The sequence below is a fragment of the Kryptolebias marmoratus genome, linkage group LG14 (assembly GCF_001649575.2).
Source record: "Kryptolebias marmoratus isolate JLee-2015 linkage group LG14, ASM164957v2, whole genome shotgun sequence".
Lineage (NCBI taxonomy): Eukaryota > Metazoa > Chordata > Actinopteri > Cyprinodontiformes > Rivulidae > Kryptolebias > Kryptolebias marmoratus.
In genome coordinates this window covers 21778998-21805586 of record NC_051443.1, presented here as the reverse complement: position 1 = coordinate 21805586, position 26589 = coordinate 21778998, and the positions used below count along the sequence as shown (strand labels likewise).

General features: G+C 35.0%; 1 protein-coding gene across 4 annotated transcripts in view; it reads right to left on the bottom strand.

Annotated features, from left to right (window-relative positions):
* cntfr (ciliary neurotrophic factor receptor) overlaps positions 1-26589 on the bottom strand; it is a 210597-nt gene that overhangs the window by 72628 nt on the left and 111380 nt on the right. For all 4 annotated transcript variants that reach the window (XM_037979341.1, XM_017410707.3, XM_037979342.1 and 1 more), the window contains one exon: positions 18505-18738. In XM_037979341.1, the coding sequence (XP_037835269.1) occupies positions 18505-18738 (234 nt within the window). The remainder of the gene's footprint in view (positions 1-18504; positions 18739-26589) is intronic.

Sequence of the window (26589 nt, the reverse complement as noted above, 5' to 3'; positions counted from 1 at the left end):
GTGATATTGAAGCTTCTAATGGCCATCATTAATCACATGATACTAAATCACTTTAGAGATAGAGAAGGGGGGTGGGGTAGTGGGTGAGGAAATAAAATAGGAAATGGGATAGAGGAAGGTGAAAATGAACGTTAAGAAGGCAAGCAGAAAGTAAAACAGATGAAGGTGGAAGGAAAATAAACTGGCAAACACTAATGTTGAAGCTCTAAAACGCACTTACACACACAAACCACTGCCTTTTATATTTCATTTGCTCTTCACAGTAGTTGCAGTGTTGTAAACAAATATATGCAGCCTTTAGGATTGTGTGATAACCCAGCTGTAGTTTAAACAAAATAGAACTGGGAAGGCAATTTTTTCTTGTAATGACATTACATTTCAGGGTAGTTTTGAGATAACAGTTTTTATGAGGACTTGATAAAATTAATAATTTATCAACAGCACAACATGTCAGGTGTAGTAGTCTACAGGAGATAACGTAACTGTGATCGTATCCTACTGTTTGTGTACATGGCTGTGAATACTGAATGATATAAGAATGAGATAGTGATTTATTTAGAAGGCAGTAGGTTTTCATTAAAGCCTTCAGTTTCTTCCTTTGTAAATGTCTGGCATGCTGTTTAAAAAAACAAAAAAATAAATAAAAAGTCCTTCTCTCAATTATATTGTAGTTTGTTGGTTTGTCTTATTTTGAGCACCTTTTGTCATACCGTTTAGGCATTTTTTTATGTTTATTTTTTACAACTTTCTTTGCAACCAGCTGTTAAAATTATTAAAGTTTATTTTATTTTCTTGCCCCCAACTGTGCAATATGTTTCCTCACAGGGTAGCTGCATTCTTTGAGATAAAAATAATGAAATGATTCATTTTACAGAAAGTCAAGCTATATTCAGTAGTCTGAACCTATCAGAGTCTAACAGTATGAGGCAAAAGTTGACTGTGTCCAACCATCCATCCATCTTACTGACTTCTGCATGCAGAGTTGCGCAAGAGCTGGGGGCTATCGTCAGCGGTCATTGTGCGAAAAGCAGGGTAAAGTCTGGACAAGTTGCAAGTCCAGTTGAATGCAATCATTCCAAATCCGGTTGGCATAGATGTTTTTACATAAATCTAGAAAACTAATAGAAGTAAACAAGCTACCTTTACTATGGTGATGTCTTTGTACAATATGTTTATGTGTTGTAAAGCAATATTTTGTGAGAAATATACAAATATCCTCCTTTTTTTATTTGTGATGTGAATATACTTTGCATTTCAACACAATTTAATTTGTCCCTTTGGTGACCAAGAAATCAGAGAAAAACCTGTACAATTTTGAGCTACTCCATTAGTTCTGATAAACTGTGAAAACTGAAAGAAAAGGTTCTATATGAGGCATTAAATCACACTTGGATTCCCTGAAAATGCAGGAGATGAAGTAGAGTTTATTAAGTTTCATTTCTGAAAGAAAAATATAGATACAGTTTTTATATATTTATGTATATATATATATATATATATGTCACACTCATCTCAAGAATTAATCAATACCTAAAATGTTATCTGGAAACCATTTTTTTTTTTGAACAGCATGTTGTTACAACACTCGTGAGATTTTTGCACTTCTTTTGAAAATGTTCTGATGTAGGTCTTTAAAACAACCTTCAACAGAGCAGAATAGTTAGTTTATGTCTTGTCATTTCTCATACTATAGGACTAATGTTAAAAGTTCAATCTCTCACAGAGGGTGTGAATTTATATAAAAAAACACACACTTATTGGTTGTATGGTATCATAAACTAAACAACACTGTTGGTTTCTATAAAAGAACGGAACTGAAGAGTGGGTTTTGGTGTGTGGCAAAACTAAAGGATGCACCCATATTATTAGTTGTGCAGACATTTGAATACACCCATTTTATAAACCTTTAACAAAATGCAGCCAAAATTCTTCAGCCTTGAATGTGACCCAAGAACCAAAAAGCACACATTTATGTGGGTGCCTTCAGAATGACCAGCTTTCAATGTGTATGAGTGAGCACATCATATAACCGCTGGGTGAAGAGTAAATGACTGGTTGTGATGCTGCAAGGGAAAATTCCCAAGAGCGATTATATACGGATCAATTTTCATGTGGCCTAGGAACATTCAGATTTTTATGTTTTTTATTGCAATCACCTAAGAATGCCTGCAACCATACCAACCATACCAAAAATACCAATGTAAATGTATAAACTTAATGCAAATTATATGGTAAATTGGGATTGTAAACAGAAAATGCTATTTAAAATGTTTAAACTGCAAAGATAGATTTTTTCAAGTTATACATGAACTACTTTACAATTAGCAATTTCATGCATTTGAATGCATCACATATTCTCATAAAGGCTAATTTACAATGAGTTCATTGTAAAGCCCAAGTAGTTTCTCCTTTAAAATAAAGGCAAGGTCATGAGCAATCAGGAATGGGTGGTACAGAGGAAGACTGTGAAGTGATTCTTCAAGAGCCACACTCCAATTAATGAGTGAAGACACAGTGTGACTGTCAATCTGAAAGAAGCAAGAGGGTCCTTAACCCTCTGAAAAGGAAAGAATGATAAGAAGAGGAGCAGTGACACGATCATTACAGACTGCACAGCAGAGCTCTGATGCCTTACACTGATGGAACTTAGGTAGTAGCATTTTTTTTTCTTAATTTGATACTAGAGGGTGAACTAAAGCTATTTGAGAGAAAGGAAAGTTGATAAAGGGCGATATGGAGATTTTAAAGCCTAGGTGGGCTGAAACAGTATTGTCAGCCTTTAACACCTAGGACTAAAGTGTTTTAGTCTATGGTCTCTGCCCTTGCATGTTGCCTTCTGCTGTTCTGCCCCAGTAATTGGCTTGATTGTTTTCACCTGTGTCTTGTCAGCCCCGGTGTTAATTCCCCTAGGTTTGCAATTACTTTTGTCAGATTTTTGCCCTTTTCTTGACTCTGCCTGTTAGTAAGTTGCCTTAGTTTTGGTTCAGCCTGTTAGTTTAGTTTGGTGATGCCCAATCCTGGTCCTGGAAACATCTAAGATGTTTCTCTACTTTAATACATCTGATTTGAATAAATGAGTGATTAACATAGAAGCAACTAAAACATGCAGGATAGTGGCCCTGGAGGACCAGGATACGGCACCATTAGTTTATACTGTCTGTTTAAAATTAAATCATACTGGTTCCTGCAATCTGCCTGCCATTTGCCTCAATGTGTACCTGCATTTGGGTCCTTATCAATCATAAACCCCAACCCTTTTTTATTTTCTTTTTCCTCTTGGCTGGGAATAAAGATCCAAAATTTTAAAGGGGACCTATTATGCTTTCTTGAACAAGTTAGGATATGTCTGTGGACTACACAAAACATTACATTTAATACTAAAAATCATTCTCAGATTTTGAGATTTCGTCTGATCAGTTCAGCCTGTTTTAACTCATTTTAGAATGAGCGATTTTAGGGCTATGCCACTATTATTCAAATAAGCTGCTGTTGGCCACGCCCACCAACCGAGTGTCTGCGGATCTGATGCACATTTATATTGTTATTAATTCAAACTCTGAGGGTTCTGCCTTTGGGACAGGGGCACTTAGCGGGTCCGAACCAACATTTGTTAAATAGGAGAGCAGCCACCAGCAGAGTGGTAGCGAGTCGGAACAGGGGCAATATAGACACATTTTATATTGCAGCTGACAACAAAAGATTTTCCTTTTCCAGCAGACATTGCTCAGCAGTAAAACCAGCAGAACAAACGTGACGGTCTTCTTGTACTGAAGTGGGTGGAGCTCCACTTGGGTTGCTGGGCTCGGGGCTGGGCTCGGCTTTGGGTTGCAAGGTAACATGGATTGTGACGCAATACTACGAAGGTTTTTGAAACTCTTTGTTTTGCAGACAACAGAAAACATTTACTTATTGCTGAAAAATGGCTGTTTTTTTTGTGTGTGTGCTTGGACTGTTTCTAGAAGCAGTAGATAATGCAAAAAGTGAACTTTGGCTGTTTTAGTTAGATTGGAGAAAGGCTTTAGGAATAAACAAATTATTTTTAAAAGAAAAATAAACAAACAGAGAATTAACAGTCAAAAATTGTAGGTAAAGATGGAAATTCCAATTTTTTTGTAAAAAAAAAAAATTCAATATGTAATTCAATAAAATTACATTAGAGACCCTGGAAATAAGTTAAACAACAATCGAGAAGGACCTTTACATTCATACTTATTTTGATTTAGCCTGAACTGTGTTTCAATCGAAATACAACCAGGCTGAACAGTTGCTCTGTTCAAACACAGTTTTAGTAGCCATTAAACCAAGGATCAGATGAATAATGACATCCTGCTTCGTTTTACCCTGCAGCCTTCAGCCTATGACACCAGTTTGTAATCGAATAAATTATGTTCCATTTACCCATGAAGCCATTAATCCCAGTTTAATGGCTTGGCTTTGCATCTGAATGCAGTTTCAATAGCCTGTAAAACCCTTTACCTTAATCTACAGAAAGGTAACAAATGTTCTATGAAAGCATAAGTCTCATCTGTGTCTTAAAAAGGTGTACACATTGCCCTTGACTTTGCTATATCCTGCATTATGCATTGGAAACCAGTCAATTGCCCAGGTTCCTGTATCCAACAGATATCTAAAGATATGAAACAGTGTTGTCATGTAGAGGCCTCAAATGAATGATCTGTTTTGGTTTTTCTTTGTTTGTTTGTTTAAACTGCATTAGACAACATGTCTCCTATGAAATGTGTCCTGAGCATGGACAAGTTAGACTGCTGTATTGAATTGAATTCTGTATTGACACAAGCAGGTAGATTTAATAAGCTTTTCTAATACCTTTTCTAAGAGGGTATTTGATGCTGGAGATGTCTGATGCTGGCCTGTCATTAACCTGGAGGTCGAAGGATCAAAACAGGAAGGAGAATGAAGGGATTTGCAGCATTTGACAATGCAATTTAAAATGGTCAAAGGAACAAAGGATACTTTTTGAAAATCCCTGTTATCTGATGAAAGATAGCATCATAATGTATCCAAAACTGAGCACTGGTGATCAGAAACTTTGAATCCAGTTATTTTATGTGTTAGATTAGAGTTAGAGACCTTTTATGTGTCACAAGCAATCCCCTGTAAGCATAAAATGCAGTACACACACCACAATCATATTCTCAAAACAGCTTTGAGCGATTCATAATGTCAAGGCTGTAATCATCTTCAATGAAAGATTATATTTCAAAGACACATACTGAGTTTATTCTTCTCACTGAGTTTCAAATAAACAGCAAGCCCACCTATAATTAGCTTCAATATTATAACTCTTAAACAGAACTGCAATAACACTGATTCATGTTTCAGTTTGTGCACCTAATGAGACTGGCTTTGCATGACTTGTCCATTTAAGTCTGCCCCTAAAATGTCTAAAATAATTTTCACGTGTCTGCAAAAATGTACTCTTTGTGTTTGTGCCTATAACCTATTACAGAAGTTCTTGAGTTTTCTCAAAGAGTAAGAGCATGTGTTTGTCTCACTGGCAGTGTTTTGTGTCTAATTGCTGTATCCTTTAATAATTTATGTTCCCCACTCTCTTATGCCCATCATTAAGAAATGGAGGAATTAGCCCTGTCGCATGTGTGAGCGCAAGCAAACGTGTGTGTTTGTGCACAGTAAACTGTGTATGTGTTTTGAATGTGCCTGCTTTGATGAGCTCATGTCTAAGTGTGAGCATACTATTTGGAAAGTTTGCTAATGTGCGTAGTATAAGCTCATGTATGAGCTCATCTCTATATGTGTGTGCTTGTGTATGTGTGTGTATGTGTGCAAATTCTTGGCTCAGGTGTGTGTGTGTGTTTTCTGACCATTACGGTAAGTGTGCATTATTCATTGTGGCCTGCCGAGATCATTATCACTAAACAGCAAAGATGGGCAGGAGGAAATGAAACGCTGGAGGAGCAAGTAAAGCACGTTTAGGTCAGATAAACTTCACACCACTTCACCTCCTGTCACCAATCACAGCACGATCATACTGCCTTTTATTTAATTTTGTAGCACTTAAAGACAAATTGTCTTTGTACACCCTCTTTAATTTACAATGTTCAAGTACCTTCATACATTTATAGAACATGTTTATATTTGGTGACATCTGATGACTTTAACTGTACGCATGCTCTCTACAATACCTGAAGTTAGACATTCTACAGTAAAACCATTTGGAGACACTAATGTATGAGGCACTGAGGCACTTCTTTATATAATACTGATAATCAGTTTGCATATTTGGAATATTTGTTAACTTAAAATGTGCAAAAAATAATATATATGTTTGTGTAAGGATGGGGGAGGGAGAATTCAAACACAAACTGTCCAATGTCCGATGGTGTCACTAAAGCACAAAATAAGAGCAGTTCACTGTTCAATTTCACTGTACTGAATCAAAAGATGTGTTCTTTGATTTTCTTTTACTTGTATTGAAGCCCTAATTTAAATCTAGACTTAATTCTGCAAGTAATTGCTAGAAAATGTATTACTCCAAAGGATAGATATTGATTAGAGAAAAACAGAAAGGGTAAGGTAAGTTCAGTTGAGTGGACATTCCAGAAACATCTTCCTTTACTTCTTCTTTCTAGCCACTTTCTTTAGGGGTCTTCACAGTGCCTTCATCTCACTCCATTCCTACAGTATCCTTTTTTGTCATACCAGCTATCTGCAAATCTTCCTTCACTACATCAATGAACCTTCTCTGTGGTGTTTTTTTTCCTCCTCCCTGGCAGCTCCAAATTCAGCATCCTTTGTCTGATATATACACTTTCTCTCTAACTAACACTGTTTTGGTGGTGAGGGTACATGATTTAAAGACATTACCACCATATCGCCACCTACGTGTAATGCAGTGTTAAAAAATGAATAAGTAAATAATAATAATTTCAGTGGAATCAGATTTGAATAGCCCCTTCTGCCAAAACCTGTATATCCCTTATATTTCTTTGACTTTGAAGGCAAACATTTTGTAAAGTTTCTTTGATACTGAATAACCCCCAAGTTCTTTAAAACTGCACAATCATTTTTTTCTGTTATTTTTTTTTTCCATTTGCTTTGTTATTTCTAAACATTACCTTCAAGCTTCAACTGTAGTAATGAATTGCATGCCCAGTACAACAGTGCAATGTTATCGTTAATTCTGTATTCATTTCCCAAAAGCGTTTTCATGCTGTCCACTATCTCTCTTTTCATTGTAAGTCAGGAATACAAACTACCATTTGGGAAATCTGCCTAAAGCAAGATTGAACGAGGTTAATTATTTCTTAATGAGCTTTAGAAAGATAATACAACAGAACTGAATGGGCAAGTTAGTGTTTCTGGGATAAAAACCACATACACATACATGATGGCTTGTGTGAGGCAGATAAGATGGACAGGACAAAGAGGAGGAAAAAAACAACTTTGATTTAATAAATACAATATAAAAGGTGATAGAAAAACTCATATAGACATCCAGTATAACCCTAAAAACAACATATTAAATTAGTACAGCTCATACTGAATAGCTAAAATGCAATTCACAAATGACCTCAGTGCATTTGCAGAATTGCACAAACATATGCTGCCAGAGAAACACTGGTTATCAAAGAAAAAAATCCATCCATAAATAAGCTGAGTGACAGTGTGTTTTCTATCAACAACATATTCAACAATTTCATTCAGTTCTTAAATATGGTAAAACAAAAGATTTTTTCTTTTTTTCTTCTGTAGAACCAGCATTATATGTTATACACAGCAAGAGGATTTTTTTAATATTATGAAAAACATTTTTTGAGTTAAAAGGAAAAAAAGAAAACAAGAACACCTACACATTTAAATAAATTGCAATAATGACTTTACATAAAAGACAGACAGGGTTAGAAGAAAAACAACCCTGACTGACAAATAGACAAAATAAGCAGAAATTGAAACAGCAGACTGAAAACATGAAGACTGAAAGAGAAATTAGGCAGACTGAGATTTTAAATGTAGAAAGAGTCAATAACTGTAATACTGCTTTGATATTTAAATAAAAAAATGATAAACATGTTTTTTCTCTTGAGATACTTGAAATAAAAAGTTTATTTATTTATTTATTTTGATAAACTTAACCTCACTTTATCACACAACTGTAGACAAATGTGAGTATATCACAGTACCTGTTAACTAAAAACAGAAAACTACTTGCATTAATGTTTCCCTTTCTCTCCTTCTGGTAACAATTCTTGAAAAGACTTCTAATATAAATTTGAAGCGTAGTTGATTAATAAATGAGTTCCCAAATAAAAATCAATTAAAAAACAACTACATAAATTGATAAAATAAAATATGAGTTGTACATTTAATCTACTAAAAGGTCTAGAAAACCTATTACAAAGAAGTAAATCTGTTCTGATCGTTGCATGTTGAATTGGTGCAGAATTTCGACCAGGTTGGCTTTTTTGACTAACAATTTTAAGTATGTAAATACAGGTCTTGATGAAACTAAATGATCATCTCATGTTTAACACTATTTTATTTCTATAAATAACCACAACCAGGAGGAAAATGCATGTCATTTATATATTCAAAATTCAAAGTGAAAATTGACATTTAAGTATTTTTAAGAATGCTTAGCATGTCAATATGCTGTTGTCTACATAATAAAAAAAACTTTTTTAAAATCATTTATGTAGTCAATATTAGCTTATAAGACATTGCTAACTGATTAATGCCACTTAACCTTTGGTTGAAGTTAGGAAAATATTATTCGAGAAAACAAATAGGAAGGTGGAAACAGATTCACACTGGAATCTGATAGAGGTCACATTGAAAATGTAATGTGTCCAAAATGGATTTGAGCAAAAAATCAGAACCGAGCATTAAGACATGCAGTGTGAACGTAGCCTTAGTTTTATAAAGTACAATGTGCCAAAATGACAATGCTACACTTCTTGTACCTCAACAACAGGTAAAGACAGCAGTTATGAGTGTTTTACTCATGTGTATTGATACTGTTGTCCATATGTTGCTGTGTGGTAACTGTTCAAAGCAAAGACTTCACAAATAACTGAGATTTCACCACTCACACACATGCGCTTCATACACACACAAACATACTCACAGCACCAATTCAGCCCACATTCCTATCCGGCCAAGACCAACATCTCTGTGTTTTTTCACAATAAAAGCGCCTCATTCGACACAGGAGCTATGTTTGTGCGAGACTCCTTTCATCCAACCAGTGCAACATGTGTGTGTGTCTCTGTTAGAGCATGCATGTGGTGCTGCCTTTGAATGTCTGAATGTCCAGAAAACATTGTTTGTTTATCTTAAACACAAGTCTTCTTGCTTCCCATAAACTGCTGAACAAACCTCTGAGGACCATTACTTTTTTATAAACAATTTTTGGTTTGTATATTGACATAGAATATTGTATGAGCCAGCATGAAAAAAGTGGTTATTTTGACTATGCTATTCTGTCCACTTAGTGTATCTGTCTTTAGGGAGTATCCCATTTAGCTACAGTCCAGACTAACATGCTTCTGCAATTGAGACATCTCTATTAAGACAACAACTCTGAAACTATCTGCTGGTGCTTGCAATCTTATGGTCTTATGTCTAATTTATAAAAAAAATTTATTGAGTTTGAGTAGTACTTTGCATCTTTTAACTCTAACCCTAAGCTTTATGTTTTTTGTTTGTTTGTTTTTTTATTGCTACAGTTAAGAAAAAAAAACAGTTAATAGACTATTTATATAAATACTAAGAACAGCTCAGTAAACTCAATAAATGGTTTGAGTACACCACTATTCCATATATTTTACTGCTACCAGTCCTCAGGCTGTTATTAAAATATTTTATATTGCTAACAGAATGTTTAAAGCTAAATTTGTAAATTTTCATTAAGCAACATTAATAAAAATATCTACAAGCCCCCTCACTTATGTCAAAATTTTGTTTAAACTCCATTTATACACAATCATCCTCTTTTTTCTGAACTTAACAGAATAGCTTTTATGGTTGAACCAAATAAAACAACAAGCAGGAAAACTCGCATCTTGTTGAGTGCACTTAAATGCCTTTCAAATAAATGGCTGCAAAATCATTAATGTAAACCATGAAAAAAAAAAAAAAAAAAAACATTTTAGAAAACATGTATCCTGGATGCTTTGTACAATACATAAACATAAAATGTTTACAACATTGCATTCACTAGGCAAAGATTTTTTTCAAATCTTTTGTTATGCAAAGTTTGACTTTTTTGTTATGTTCAGCTTTCTTTGTAACACAAAGGCTTGCCATAATGGCATCCGCTTCAACCATATGTGCTTTTATCCTGGCACTCAACATGCCAGGATATCTCCCTCTTTCATATTTTTTTTCAAATAGAGCCATGAGAATCAGAGTTATTTCTTAAAGCACATCTAGGTGTATCAGTCTGCCTGCATGTTATTATCAGTTTAATAAGTCTGTGGGTGAGTGAGAAACAATCTCCTTCAGGAGCCCAGATTAGTTTTCTGCATCAAATATAAATTGCCTGAATACACTAAATGGAGAAGTCACTTTTATCCTGAAGCGTGAAATTGCGTTAGGACCTAGTCCATTACGTACACACATGTAAGGATATATGCAAGTATATATAGAGACGATGAATATGCATGTTGCATATACAGTACACTGATACATGCACACATTTTATGAATTTTATGAATAAATTCATTTTCTGTCCTGTTGTCTCTTTTATTTTTCTCTTGCTTTCATCAATATATACACAATCTAGGTAACACACACACAACCACCAGTTTTATAGCTCTCCTATGTTTTCAGATGGGTTTAGAGGAGCTAGAAAATATGCATATATTTTTATTTTAGAGATTTAATTGAGAAATGAAATGTAAATTGAAAAAGAAACAGAAGAAAATTTATCTATATGCTATAAAAATGCACAGTAAGATTGAAGTGATGGGGACTGGGAATATCTTGGTAAAATGGAAACATTTCTGCATGAGACATGCCATTTTTCATGTGAAATTGCCTAAGACTGTGGTGTAATATGAAAGTTAATAACGATAAATGGCATTCTGTTTTTGATTATTTTTCCTTGTCATAAAATGTCCAGAAAGTAATAGGAAAAATGTCAGACATACATCAGAGTTTCTCATTATTTTTATGGCTGATTCCAATGCTTCATCTCTATGGTTTTTACATCATGTTTATTGGCAGCAAAGGTACAGTTCGTGTCTAAATAGTTACATATAGATTCCTGTGGAGCTATAAATATACTCCGAAATCACCTTTTTTAAAATTTATATTGTTTTATTATTTTTATTTATTTATTATTTTTTTTAATATGATTAGCCAAGAGAACATGAATAATTCATATAATGCTAATTATTGCGGAATGAGTAGTAATATGCAAGAAAAGTTAAAATATTAATAAAACAAAAAGTTAAGAAAATGGCAAAAAGTTTCTGAATTAGGGCTCTAGAAGGAAGACCATCTTTTAAAGGCTTGTTTCTTGAACTAATGTCCAATGGGAATGAGATTCATGTATTGCCCGGACTCTTTTACAATCCCATATGAATGTATGCTATGTGTTGGGGTGAGAAAGGGAGAGAGACAAGGAAAGGAGGGCTTTGACCAGAAACTATTCCTCCTGGCTCAGTGTCCATGAGTGAGGTTGAGCAGTTTTGGTTTACTGACGTCAAGCGACCAAAGAATGGTCAGTACAAAAACATGCTCATTCTTCTGCATGGTTATATGTGTATGTCACATGTTTTGAGAGGTAAAATGTCCAATTCTTCTGACACTTTCAGCCACACATTATGTTGCAAAACCTATTATGAGTTAAGTTGTGAACTTGAGAAAAACAAAAGACAAATTCTATCATTGGCTTTATATTGGATGAAAGCACAATTTAGTATATTTTGAACAGCTGAAAGTACAAAAAATGACAACAGAAAAAAAGAATAATTTAAATTATTACTGTATAAAAGAAAATAGAGAAGAAAATGGAGAGGTCAGTTATGACTGCACAGCGGAATGACGATGTATGATGATTTGAGTAACAATGTTAAAAAGAATGGCAACATGAACATAAATGTGTGGCAATAGCAAAACAATTCAGAAAACTAAAATCTTTAGAGATGTCTTCACAACACACTGTCATTTACTAAATATATTTCAGGTCCTCTTGTTACCTCTGTGGAGCATTTGAGTAAAATCAAGCTGGAGCTTTAAAAATTTAATTGGAGAAAGAAGTAGCATTTCAAGACACTAGAAGTGATGCTCCAGCAGCTCAAGTTTGCTCCAATTGGTTGTGACTCCTCTGAAAAGAAAAGAATGGGCCTAATTTCTTCTGGCACAGATGTGTCAACTCTAGACTGAGCAAGTCTTAACATCAGTTTGTCACACAACAACAGTACCATCTAAACAGCAGAATCTACATTTCAAAAGGCTGTTGTCTCTTCAGAAAAAAAATCTTAACAAATGCATTTAACAATCTGGTTTCTCTTTATTCTTTCACCAATCTTATCTATCCAAAGAACACAAATTAGCATGTTATGTTGTCTTACTGTAGTATTATACCATTGTGGCAAGTCAAACAAAGTTGGTATATAAATAAATTTAAAAAATCTGTACTAAGATCCCAGAATGTGCTTTATGCTTGCACTATTTCCTGTGTTACTCTCATGTTCTTCAGAGTAAGCCCCTCTATTCGTCTCTGATCTTTACTCAACATCACTTCATCTTCTTCACAGCAAGACTTCTTTTTCTTGACTTAGCTGACTTGATCACATCCAAGCTTCAAACAGAACAGTTTTACATGGAAAGTGTTGCATTCTATGTCAAATCTTTCTCCATATATGTAATTCCTGAAACCATATACTTAATGTATTTTATACAGCTAGAAAAGAAACACAAATTGGTTGTGCTTCTAGTTAGTTTGTTTTTGTTGTTTTTCCGATCTAAAGTATAGAGACAAGGATGACCAAGAAAAGCAAAGAGAAATGGATGGGACAGACTGGGGGTGGGTGGTATAAGAGGATTAGTGGAGGAGAGAACAGAATGAGAAACACACCCACACATTTGGTCAAACACTTTAAAATATGAGGAAGAAGAACTTAAACAAAAGATATGAACAAATATGATGAAGTAAAGTTGTAGTTTTGGAATGAACTGAAACATATGCATTAAAAATCAAATTAAAAAAAATGCTGAGCGTAAGTCTTATGGAATCTTGGCAAAGCAGCACAGCATTTCAAATAGCACTCATGTCCTTTACTCTGACTTTGCGCAACACAAAATCTAATCTAAGCCAGAGTAAAGAGGCATAAACAATTTAAACTGGGGATAGCCTTAATGCTGCTAATGATTTTTGCCACACTGTTTCCCCATGATAGAAAAGCTTTGGAAAAAAAACAAAACAACAACAAAAAAAAAACCAGACGGGTAAACAATCTGTCTCACCAGATTATTTCTGAAACCCAACAGATGCAAAAAAGCCAAGGAACATACCTCTCTTTCCATATATTTTCTAGTTTCCCTTGTGGCTCCACAATGACTTTGTAAACCAGGCCCATTTTACCAATTGTTATGGTTGTCTGTTACAATAAAATGATGAGCGTTCCTGCTGTCTTGCAAGTAGAGCAAAAATGTAGAAGAATTTGGGATATGGAGCAAAACAAAACAAGACAAAAAAAAGAAAAGAAACATTAACAGTAAGAATGAATACTGCAATGTTTAATGAGACATCTAAATGATAGATAATCTGAGAATCAACATGTGGTGAACAAATGAACATTTATGCAGAAGACCTCTCTCACGATAACATGATTACTAGTAACCTGATATTCACAAGAAAGGTTAGACATTCCAGTTCCCCAGTTCCTTTTTGGTGAAGTAGGGGAAGGGGCAAAGTGGTAAAGTTATCTAGCCTTACAAATGGAGTTTAAATGTGGGACATTTTAAATGGAGTGCAATGTGTGTACATTAGCTAATAAACTCAAAATTTAAAGTAATGTCTTTGATAAAATATTTACCAGTTACAAAAGTGTCAAATTTTGAAGGTATTTTGATGTATTACTTTGCGTATCATAGTCAATCTTGCTTAAAAAAAACATCAGAAATTGTTGTATGCCAACATGTGTAGAAAGCTTAATGCACAGCATATTGGAATGCTGGTAAAAACACAATGGAAATTGACAGCAACTGATGGTATATAGCTTCTTGAATGAATGTCTTATTTCATATTTAAACTACTGTGTCTTGTAACATAAAATCAAGGGCCTGTGGTGCAATTAAAATCTAGTAAAAGGGAAAAGCCTAAGACTGGATATATTTAACATATTCATTAACGTTAGCCTTGATTATATTAATATTATTTTTTCAATTCAGTTGTCAATTTTAAATATTAAACCTCAAAACTGATTTTTGTTGGAGGTTTCTAGTTTTTCTCTATGTCAGAGGCGACCTTCAGTATAATTTAGAAGGTTATTGAATTGCTTGACAAAACTGACTGAATTGAGTTTTTCTTTCTTTTTTTGTGAAAGGTATTATGTGTCCTTGTAATCCTATTTCTATGTGGATCTTAAGTCTTAAGAAATTACCAAACCCCTAAATTTTGACAGAGGGCAGTCTCTTCAGCTCGACCAGTTAAAATTGTCAAACACATAACTTAAATTTATAGGTTGTCTAAATCTCTCAGATGTTTCAGATACCAATAGCGATCAGAAACTGGGGCAAGAAGAAGAGCAATTAAGCAAACAGCTCAATAGTTCCATTGGTGCCCTTACACATGGGGCCAAATACTTCCAAGTTTAAAGAGGAAGTCCCAGAGGAGCTCTATGGGTACATCCTCTCCCATAGTGATTTGTCTGCAAAGAGACAAGACAATTTCATTACCCAGCAATGTAGCACAGGTCCCATGAGTGTGAGTGTATGTGTGTAGGGATTACACACCAAAACAAGTTGCCCAGGGAAAGGAAATAGACATCAATTGGTGTGTCCGTGTGGAAATAAGTTGCCTGCACATCAGTTTAACCAGGGAATTCACACCTCCTTGAACTCATCCTCCAAAACCACAGGTGACCAATTTGTGTGTAGTTTTGAGTTGGTAACATTTGTGAATATCTGTTAAATTTAATCATTACATAAAAGAGTTATCTTATAAAAACTATCTAGACTTACCAAAATGAGAAGTATGAGAATCTACCTACCTTACAAGTGCATTTGGACAAATAAAAAAAACTTATATTGACTGCCTCCAAACTGAAAATTGATGTTTTGTTAGATTGAAGTACACTTGTTTAGCATCAGCTGGTATATTGAGTGGCTAAGTAGTTGAATAACAACAAAACAGTAACATTTTGAGATTTGCAATTCCCAGTGCTATCAAAATTGCACTGCTCCATGTATTGTTCCCACCCTCTCTCTTTTATTGGTCTAAATTACTTTGCAAGAAAGATACGTAGATTCTCATGGAAAGTTTAAAACATTACAATTGCAAAAGATTATTATTGGCAAGCTTTAGTTTTGTGTTCATTGCAAAATAAAATAAAATAAAATAGGAACAATAATAAATTTAGTTTGATTATTATCAGGATTATTATCACTGAACTTGCAGAAATGTGCTTAAACTTGAATTATAGTAGCTGGTGCAACAATTTCAAGTTTCCCAGCTGGTCTATGCGTAAGTGTGTGTCTGTGTGCTTTGTAGCTGACAGTCTGACAGGTCACAGAGTAAATGGCTCGATATATGACCTCCTGCACTGATGTTTTGTTCGCCATGAGGCTAAATAACCGGGTGGTTGCAGCCCATGTTGCTCTGCTATAAATTGTTTAGGTGACAGGAGTTTGAACCAGTAAAGGGCAGGAGCACAGAGTAAAGGATGTAAGGATGTTATATTTCACTATAAAAAAAAAACTTCAAATGTGCATGTCTTTTCATCCACTGACTTTTTTATGTCATTGTGTTGCTTTTTATATATCTGCAAGCAAACATCTTTTATTTAGTGTCTAAAGATGTCACTGAGTGGGCTATGCTTGAAAAGTGCTTGCGTGTACCTTACTGCATTCACTTACAGATCAGATATAAATCCTTCTAAACATTCTGAGGGACAATAACATTTGCCATATGTCTCAGCTTAAGACTCAAATGCACAAACACTGCTTTTTATTTGGTCTCAGTGTTGCCACTGCAAAATTTGACATTCATGCTTATATTTGTACATTTGTTTTAGGCAACTCAAACTTTGTATGTAACCAAACTGTTAGAGATAATGTAAGCATCCCACAGTTTTATATAGTGGTAAAATAATGCAAAGAGGAAGCAAAGCAGACATTACAGCAGTGGTAAAATTTTGCAGACACACAACCGCTGTCTCCCTGTACTGACACTTTGTTGACACACTTCATAAATTTAGGTGACATACACACGAACTCTGGGCTGGAGCACGACATCCCCTGTTCCTGATGCAAACTAACATAATCACAAAACTAACAACTGCAACCACAAAAACGCAAGTCAGAGGAGAACCGGAAAGTGAAGATGCATCAGAAAGCAACTCAAAAAATAAATACATAAATAAATAAATAAAATGCATAGACAGATGGCTCTGTGTTTCTCTCCTGATCACACTTCTGCCTGTGTAAAACATAACAAGCCCCGGGTGTGAGCTATAAACACTGCGTAAAAATCAAACTATCATCAATATGGTAATCACAACAAGTGTAGCCTGTCATGACTGCACAACACTTTTCAGCTTTGTAGGTGACAGGTAATATAATGAAAAAATGTAGAAAGTGTGGAGAGGTGAATTCACAGAAAAGGATTAAGAAGCAGCAAACTGATATGAGTCTCTCTAGTTTGAAAAATGCAAAATTAAAGTTGCTCAAGTGTGTGTCTTGAATATGTCACAAAATCACCAACTGTTAACAAGGCAATTACGCTCAATGCCAGGGTAAGCCACAAAGGTATTGTTCTCACAAAGTTGTAATTGACCCCTGATGAATGGTTACACAATGAAAGTCTGTTTCTCTCTCACATGCACAGTTTGAGACCACCAAAGTGTCATTACCATGCAGAAACACTACCATTCGTGAAAGGAAACACACTCAAGCTTGTACACAGACACCCAGTACACATCTCTGATTCAGTCTTTCTCAGTCTTTCACACAAATTCAGACCTGTTTATGTATTGCATCATTCACCCTGCTGACACAATCTACCATGACATAAAACTCTCATTAATTCAGTATTGTTTTAGCATTCGGTAATTTATCATTGCCAATATGATTAACCAAACTGTCACACTCTCATATAGTCTCATTCATCAAATATTTGCATGGAAACATTACATTTAACAGTAGCACTACAATGCATTGCTGATGGTTGGCGTACTTTGGTATTTTATTTATTTATTTTTTTGGCGCTCTGCTGATGAGCAGACCGAAAGATTAATACAAAGTTTGCAAATTAGCTGAAAGCAAACTCACCAGCTGAACACCTTTTCTAAACAGTTTGATGCTTGTGTTGCTTTATTTGAACTTATATTTGACTGTTCTAAAAATGTTGCTGGGGTGGATAAAAATCTCCAGTTTGTACTTTAAAGCTAGTTCCCATGGTAACATTTTCTAATATGACAATGAAACCACTGTACCATTCTTTAAATTAGAATTTTTAGGACCTATAATAATGTGCATCTAATAGTACAATAAATAAATAAATAAGCTTTCAATGAAGTATTCAAGCTAATTCTGCTTTCTTTAAAAAAATATTTCAATTTTTTTCTTTTTTTTCCTTACTGTACACATATGCATCATGCATTATGACATGTTTGACAATAAATCCATAAAAATAATAAACAGTGGTGTTAAATTGATACGGTGGGATTCATTAATGCAGTAAGAATTGATGCATAAAGTCCCAATTATATAATATACAGTAATGTTTCCAGCACCTGATGTTAGAGTCAAGCATGACAAATTGTGTATTAATACAGATTTTTTTACTTTTCCTATCCTTGCATGCAGTTCAAAAAGTATGAATTGAGTCGTTTACTTTCTCAAGTTAAAGCTGTTCGCTCTCCATCCTTTGGAGCTATCATCCAGAAGTCTATTCCATCTGAACCCCATTATTATGCATAATCCCCAGTGTATAAATCCATTCCCATCAAAATAATGGATCTCAAGGGAGGCCACTGCCATCTCACAGGCCAATAGGAAATGCTCCTAAATTGACACCTAAATAGCTTTTGTATGATTGTTAAAATGCCCAGTCATAACTGCAAATAGTCAACATCTCATTTTAACAACTAATCATTACAACTTTGTCATCTGGCAGTGGGTCAGACAATTCAAGTTTTCAAAATAAAATGAGACAGCCTTCAAATGTTAGAACATTTCCATTTGCTTAAAGGGTTCAATTGAGAAAAAAAAATGTGATGGGAAGTGGGAACAGGGTTAGGGAGCCGAAGTTTTCTAATACCTTGTTTGGAAAATAAATGGCTTGCTACTTACGGCCAACGTGAAGGTAGATGGTGTCACGTCTATCTCCGTGTGGGTTCTGAAAGCAACTGTAGAGTCCGTTATGTCCAAGGTCCACCTCAGTCAGAATCAGTCTCGGACCTTCTAGATGATGTGGGGATATTACGTCTGTCCCGTTCACCTTCCATGACACAGACGCATCTCTGTCCAGGGAGCCACACTGCATGGTGACGTCACTGCCCATTCGCTCATATTGGTTCCTTGCAACTGAAAGCACAGAGGAGGTAGAGATTAAGTGTTGGAAACAGCAAGAAGGAATAAAAGAAATATAGTCTAATTACTGTCCTCTGTGTATCCTGGCTTTGGGTTAATGAACACAGACAGTTAAAATTAAAGTATTTATAATTATACTGAATACGCAGTAGACAAACTATAATCTATTACTGTTTCCCTAGCAACAAGAAGCTAGAAGAAGCTAATAAGACTTTCTTATCTGGCAACCTTTTCAGCTGTCAAAAAAATGAAGGAAATATTATTATTTGGATTATAGCTGCATTCAATCAGCTCCACTTTCCAGCTATGCTCATTACTTAATCACTGATGTGTTGCAGCAACAATGGAAAGTGTGGGATAATATATACTGTACATATAAAATTTTCCGAAGTTCATAAATAGCATTAAGATTTTTCCCCTTTTACATTCAGTTAGGAGATTATATATTTTTTTTTCCGCACAGAAATGACCAAAAACAAAGGAAAGATATTATTATTTGTTTTCATTCTTACATGTATTTTATATGATGTCTTTATTCTTGAATCAACTATCTTGTTACTGATGCCAACAATGCCTTGTCAGAAAAGTTGGAGCGTGACCTCCAGGGTGAAGGGATTTATGTGATCCTAATGGGAGTTTTAGTCATGACACTGGGGTTAGTACCCCTGCTCTGTCGATAAGTCTCAAAGGTCTTGTCGTAACCACAAGAAGTGGAGACTTCAAATTGACACAAACACTGCAGGATCAACAGCACAAGTACAAACTATAAAATATTGATCTCCATTTCAAGAAAAAAAATCTTGTGTGTATGAACAAAAAGGGGAGGGCTCTCACTGGCTTCAGATCAAATGCTGTCACATTCCTCATCTTGCTCAGATGTCTTTTTCTCTCTTTGTTTGTCTGTTCCCTCCCTCCTTTGTTTCTCACCACAATACCTCTTATTTTCTTGTTTTTCACTTGATCTGCCTTCCTTCTCTCAATCTCCTCAGACATGCCTCTTAACACAGCTGATATAGATGTCAACTCAGTTTTTCATGTATATTTCATGTCCCATAACAGAGCCATCTATATTTAATAAGACACAATCCCTGCCTCCATTAACATTAACCTGACACTGTTTGTCCTTCCGTTCCGTCTTTCATTATCTAACATTAGATCTAACTCACATTTTCTATTTTTCTGTTACGTAATTCTATTCATTTTTCCACTTACTTGATTTTAATCTGTTCATCCTAGTTACCTGCATGTATGCCCTCCTTGTTCTTTTTTTTTTAATAAAGTGAGTGCTTGCATGCACATTAGTAGCAAAAAATGGCAATTTTCTTTGATCTGTCTTTCTGTCAAGTCACTTTGAATGGGTCTGTGTGACTTTATTTACATAAAAAGCTATTTGCATCTGAAGAAAAACCATAAAGTTTCACTTTGATGTTAGCTTTGATGATGATGCTGGTGCCCAATGGCTTTATGTGATGAGTAAAGAAAGAAGAACTTGAGAAAAGTGGTACTAAATCAACTATTTCATCTAAGTGAGAGAATCTGTTCTTCAGAACTGTTTATAACATAGAAGAGATTCTTGCTTAAAATACCCAGGATCACCTCAATTAAAGTGTTATAAAAGTGCATGTCTAACATTATAGTCCTTTACCAGATGAGAGTATTAAATAGCAAGTAAAAAAAGAAAAATCTTAAGTGATATTTTTTAATTCTATTTTTTTATTTTCTGAGATTTTTCACCTTACACCCCCCTCATTAAACCATCCCATCCTCCTTATTTTCTTGGCTGACATCTGTCTTTCTCTTCATCTGTTCTTTCTAGTATATCTCAACAGCCTTTTAATGTTATCATCTCCTTGTAACTTCTTCCTGTCTTTTTTCGATCATATCAAGATTTGTACCCACCTCTCCCTCTTCTCACTCTGCACCAGTCTTTATCTTATCCCTCAATTTCTTGTATCCCTTTTTTATTGGTTCCCTGACAGCTTTTTGCCTCTTTCTGTGTTCTGCTTTGAACGTTAGGTTTTCCTTGCTTTTTGCTATTTTTCACCTTTTCTCATTTTCTAAAGCTATTTTAAAAATGCATAAAAATACACACAAAATAAATAAATAAATAAAATTGAAATTATATATATATATATATATATATATATATATATATATATATTAAAGAGCTAAAAGCAGTTCAGTCCAATTCAGTCCAACTTGCTTAATTTCAAATAAATTACCATTTGTTTTCTATTTGTTTATCCGTCCAGGTTTTTGCTGAAGACTGATACCTTTCAAAGGCACTTAGTCATACAGTATAAAGTGGGATTAGTATAATGCTTAAAACAGCTGGCATTTCTTAAAAGCACAGTACATACACAAACACAAAACAGCAACAAAAATATATATATTCTAGGATTTGTATACTGGCCGACAACATTTGAAGTGCTGACAATTATTTAAGGAACACAGGTGAAACCAATCAATAGGGGTTATGGCATGGGTTCATGTCAGTGAAGGTAAAATTGTTCTCTAGGCATGCTTGCATGGATTTTTTTTTTGTTCTTTCATCTCTAAACAACACTAGATCTTTACACAACAGCACTATTATTAGACTTTAAGTCAATCATGATACTTTTGTGTTTTATCCTTTAATCTACAAACTCTGGTTTGACCACAATCTACTATGTGTGAAACCTCAATGAACCCAAATTCTTTAAAGAATAGACTGGGGATATCTCTGAATGCTCATGTTAGTTTAACTTTATGAAGTTTTGTTTTTGCCTTACATTTTATTTGTTTGATGGACATTCTGTATTCTTTTTCTATATAAATTAAATAACCCTGTGAATTAAATCTACAAATTAAGTAAATGACTTGTTCTCTCGTTTAAATGAAATATTTTGTTAAAATTGTATTGTACGTGTTTGTTATTTTGTTTCTTGCCCTTATTTTTTATATTGAATCTTGTTCCATGTGAACTGTGTTGAAACTTTAGCATTCTTCAGTAGTATTTCTCTGGGCTTCAGTAGCCAGCAGACACGCCACTCAAGAATAATAAACATTACAGCAACAGTGGAAACACAAGCAGATACTTATGATTACACTCATGAACTCACTCACACATAAGGACGCTCCCCTGCATAATGCCCTCATTCCTCATGACCATGCAGACAAGCAGGCCTAATAACCATAATGACATTCAACTCAAGTGCTATTGATCTCTTGGTAATGGACTAGGCAATATGAGCAGCAGCAGAGTACTGTTATCCTCAACAGAAATGCAAATGAAAATCAACAATGTCCTCTTTTTTTACACATTGTGCTCCCCATTTACTGTATGTTGATACCAGCTGACACAGCTATATTAGCTAAACAGTTTATGACCCTCAAAGAGGCAAAGCAGATGAGATAACTCATGTTGTCTTCAAAATCAGATAAGTGTTATCAGACAAATGAGTCATACAGATGATTAAAAACAAAATAATAATAATAAGAAAAAAAAAACAAACAAAAAAAAAAACTTTGTTTTTGTAACTAAGTTGCATATAAGCTGATTAGTTAGGTATATCAGGCGTGAGTCATGTTCATATGCTCTATACAAACATATTTTATTAATGTCTAAAATGTGTTCATAAAATTTTAATCCATCTTGACAGTCTTGAATAACATATCACTTGGTGAATAGTTCAGATATTGTGAAGTGAGTTTCTGTGGAGTTCCTATCACAGGCATCTTACCTGCAGTTGACAAAAGTCGGCACAATCTAGTAAAAGTGTCATGAAGGAGTCAAGCTAATTGCTAGTCAAGACTTAGCCATATTTCAGCTGTGTAAAGCAACACAAACCTCACAAAATCTAATGCAGTCCAACCAAATGCTTTACTGTAAACTTTGATATCATGTCACTTTTGCATCAGACAGTCACTTACATATATATTTATAATTAAAAACAAGACAGAATGAAATTTGTTAAATATAGCCAGTTCATGTAACTATCTAATATAAAAGTAAAATCCATGAAATCAGGTGAATCACTATAAAATTTTTGAAAATGAAAATATTTTCTATGGCTGAAATCTGCTCAGGAATTGCCCCCAATCCGCCTAATGTCTCCATGAAAATGCTGCACTGGTTCTCCTATCTGAAAGTATTCGGACTGCTTTCTACAGCATTTAAGATACTTACCGCCAATAATGACTCCACAGAATCCCATTAAAAAGGCACAATGCATTTACAGTTTGGCATATATTTATTTTTCACTGTTTCTTTTGAGTTGCATTTTGAAGCAGTTGGGTTTCCTTTTTGCCTTAAAGCAAGAAGGTTTTGGTTTCAAACCTCATGTGGGACTTTTCTGAATGGAGTTTTCATCTTCTTTTTGTGCGTATGTGGGTTTTATTCTGGAAAATTTTAACCAAATTTCAAAAATATTAATGTTAAGTTAGTTGGCAGTTCTAAATTTACTGTAGGTTTGAGTTTGTGCTTTGATGACTGTCTCTAAATGGCTTTTTAAAGGACTGGTGATCCTTTTGAGGGTGTGTCTGTGTCCACCTTTCACCTGTTGACTGTTGGAAATAGGAACCAATTCCCTGTGCCAGGATCAAGTAGGTATAAGAAATGAATGGATGGGTGGATATTGCTTATTGTCAGTTAGATAAATCTGAACATTTTTCACTCAGTTGATTTTAGTATCCCCCCCAGACATTTTTTTCCACTGGTTCATATTTTCTCCAATACCAGAAAGTTGAACTTTGTATACATCATGAGATTCAGCAGGCTACTGAGGGCATTGTTGTTCTCAGGCAGTTCTGTGATGTTCACCCTGAGAAGTGCATTACCATACAGAGTCAACATATTATCTTGTCTTGAGGTCACTAGTGCTGTACCTGCAGGACAGCACAGTATCCCTGCCCAGAGGCAACTCAAAGAAGAATTAAATACAAACCAATACTCACACAAACCCATGGGTAATAAACTGCATTTAAAGGTTCATGGACTACTAAAGTGTCATGAGGGATGAGCCAAACATGTGCAGCACACATGCCTCTGCACATTCACCAAAGTACACATTCAGGTGAACTCATACAATCTTGTTCTGGCAGATATGTACTGATTGGTAAATATTTATTTGCATGAGTGTACACACAGTTTAAAAAAAAAGTTGCACTCTGACCCTGGGATATTTTTACATATAAAATAAATAAATAAATAAACTGCAACACAGTGTAATAGTATTGGTCTTACCAATAAATGCCGGTGAGTCAGAATCTGTTTTTCAGTAGATCAGTGAAGGTTAGAATAAGCAAATATATACTTAAGACAGAAAGAAGTTGGATGTTTGTTTAGTAAATTTAGATAATAGAAGTAGCAAAAATAGTAAAAGAAAAGAAAAAAAAAAAGAAGGCAGGACGAAATTAGGCAAATACACAACCTGGAATAATGAGTAAACCAAAGTCAAGGCGGATGAAGACACAGAGAATCAGCATCAAACTGTGTTCTTTATGTAAACAAACTCCAGATGAATAATGTTTTTATTTATCTTAAATTGACTAACTGTTTTTTAATTGTAGAAAAAAAAACAACAACAAAAAAAAAAAACAGGTCAGGGCATAATGAAGAACAACAAAAGAGGACATTTAAAAATAACATAAGCCTTGCTTCTTGATTAGCATCATTAAACACAGCCAAAATTCCTGGTTTAACAAAAAACAAACTATTGCTGGGCGTGGCATTGCTTTTGGCTTCAGTAATATCAGCAGTTATTTTGTTTTGTTTATTTGTTGAGTTCACTTACTTAGAGAACAAAGTTAGCTTCACTCATTCATTTGATTTCTATGCCTTCCTAATATTGTTCAGGTGTATGGGGGGACTATGCCATGTGTCAGAGGGAAAGAGGTGGGCTACACCATAAACATATCATCAGTTCATCAAAGAGCCAACTTTTAGACAAACAACTATACATGCTTACACTTACTTCTCAGCCAGTTTAGAATCACCAACTGGCCAGTTTCCAGTTGCTCAGAGAGAGCGTGCAAACTCCACACAGAAAGGCCTCTGCTTGTTGGGCAACAACGTGAACCACATAATCAGTAATATAACACTCTAAAGCTTATGATGCAAATGATGCTGACAAAAAGCATAATTTTATCTAAAGTGGTGGTGGAGCAGCATTATATATATATATATATATATATATATATATATAAAACCCAAGTTCACACATGCAGACATAATGCAAAGCTAACAATCACAAAGACTTATGCAGGGATGCAACGAGCAAGTACACAAGCCATTAAACAAACATGTACACCCTCTTGAGTTGATTAGATTACTGATGAAGTTTGATTATGGAGTACCAGCTGTGAAAGCTCGTGTGTGGATATTTGCATCTCAATTTGCACAATATCTACCTCTCACATGGATGAAAATGTGGCTCTGTCATTCTGCATCTATGACTTCGCTCATGCATGCATGGGTGTGTTTTAAAGTGTGTCTGTGTGAGTAACCATCTGTAAGTTATGATCTGACTGCACGGCAGCAGCGTGAAATGAAATTGAAGTTCAGTGCCGGCATTCTGATTTACCATCTCAAAGTGTTGCACTCCCATTGGTTGTGTGTCTGTGACAGTGCACTCTTGTGTGTGAGCAGGTGACAATGTGTAGCTCTCTATGTGTACGCGACCCTCCTTTTGGATTCATTGGCATGAACATATCAAACCAAGTGAGAAGGCGTCACTTTCCAGCCGAGCTGTAACTCACTAGAACATTTATCAGTGAATCACATTTGTATGCCAAAAGGGAGCCATGCTTTTTCAAAGTTCAACAGTGAAACGGTGGATTTGCAGACATACAGAGATAGAGCCCTGAAGATTTATCAGTTTAGGTTAAAAAGATCAATTTTTGCACTTGTTGGGTGCAAATAGTGATGCTGCATATGCCAGTAGCTCAATGATTGGTCAAGCAATGGCTCTGGAGGTTATTTTATGAATACTATTTTTTTTTTGTTGTTGTTGCTCTGTGTTTGTTTGGAAGAGGAAGTTATTCCAAAATATTATTTGTCACTCTTAAAACAATACAGAAATGAGATGTTCTTAGATGTGAAGTTCGAGTTAGAGCAGGATGATTGTTTCTGATCACAAATGTCAGATTCTGGCCTTCACTTGTTTTTCCATTGGACTCTTGGGACCTTAGCTACTCAGTGATCAAATTCCATTTTATTAAAAAAATAAAAATAAAAAAATGGGCAAGTGAATAAGTTGACCTGCACTTTGAACTATTGTTACTATCACATAAAAAAAGTTTAATCAGCTCAGATATCTGACATAGGCATAATGTCAATTCAGCTGACTAATGTGAGATATAGTAGGTTAAAAAAAAAAGAATGCAGGAAGCAGTGCTTAAAACTTTATATGCACTTTTCACTTACTGCCATTTAAATTAGTTCCCATACCACGGTACTCATGATCATTTCAAATTTTTTTAAGTAGCTGGGTAACAATTATTCTTGACTCTTTCTTTCCCTAATCATGTGGCACAGCTGGTTAGGTGGGATTATCTGATGTTGAAGAGGTATGACACAGCAAAATGCTATCCTGCAATTTACAGAGCAGAGATCTGATTAACTTTGACATGGCATAAGTTCCACCAATAAACTCCTGATGACACTTTCACTGACAAGGCAGGACTTGACAGGATTCAAACTCGCAACACAACGACGAAGTGTTAAGAGTTTTATTGTGGACTGGACAGGAGCGGGACCTGTGACTCTAAACAGGACACTCACGTGACCGTCGTGGACTGGAACCGGAACAGGTAAGTTCTTCTTGGCTTGGTTACTAGTTGCAGACAGGCTTGTCTGAAAGGGGC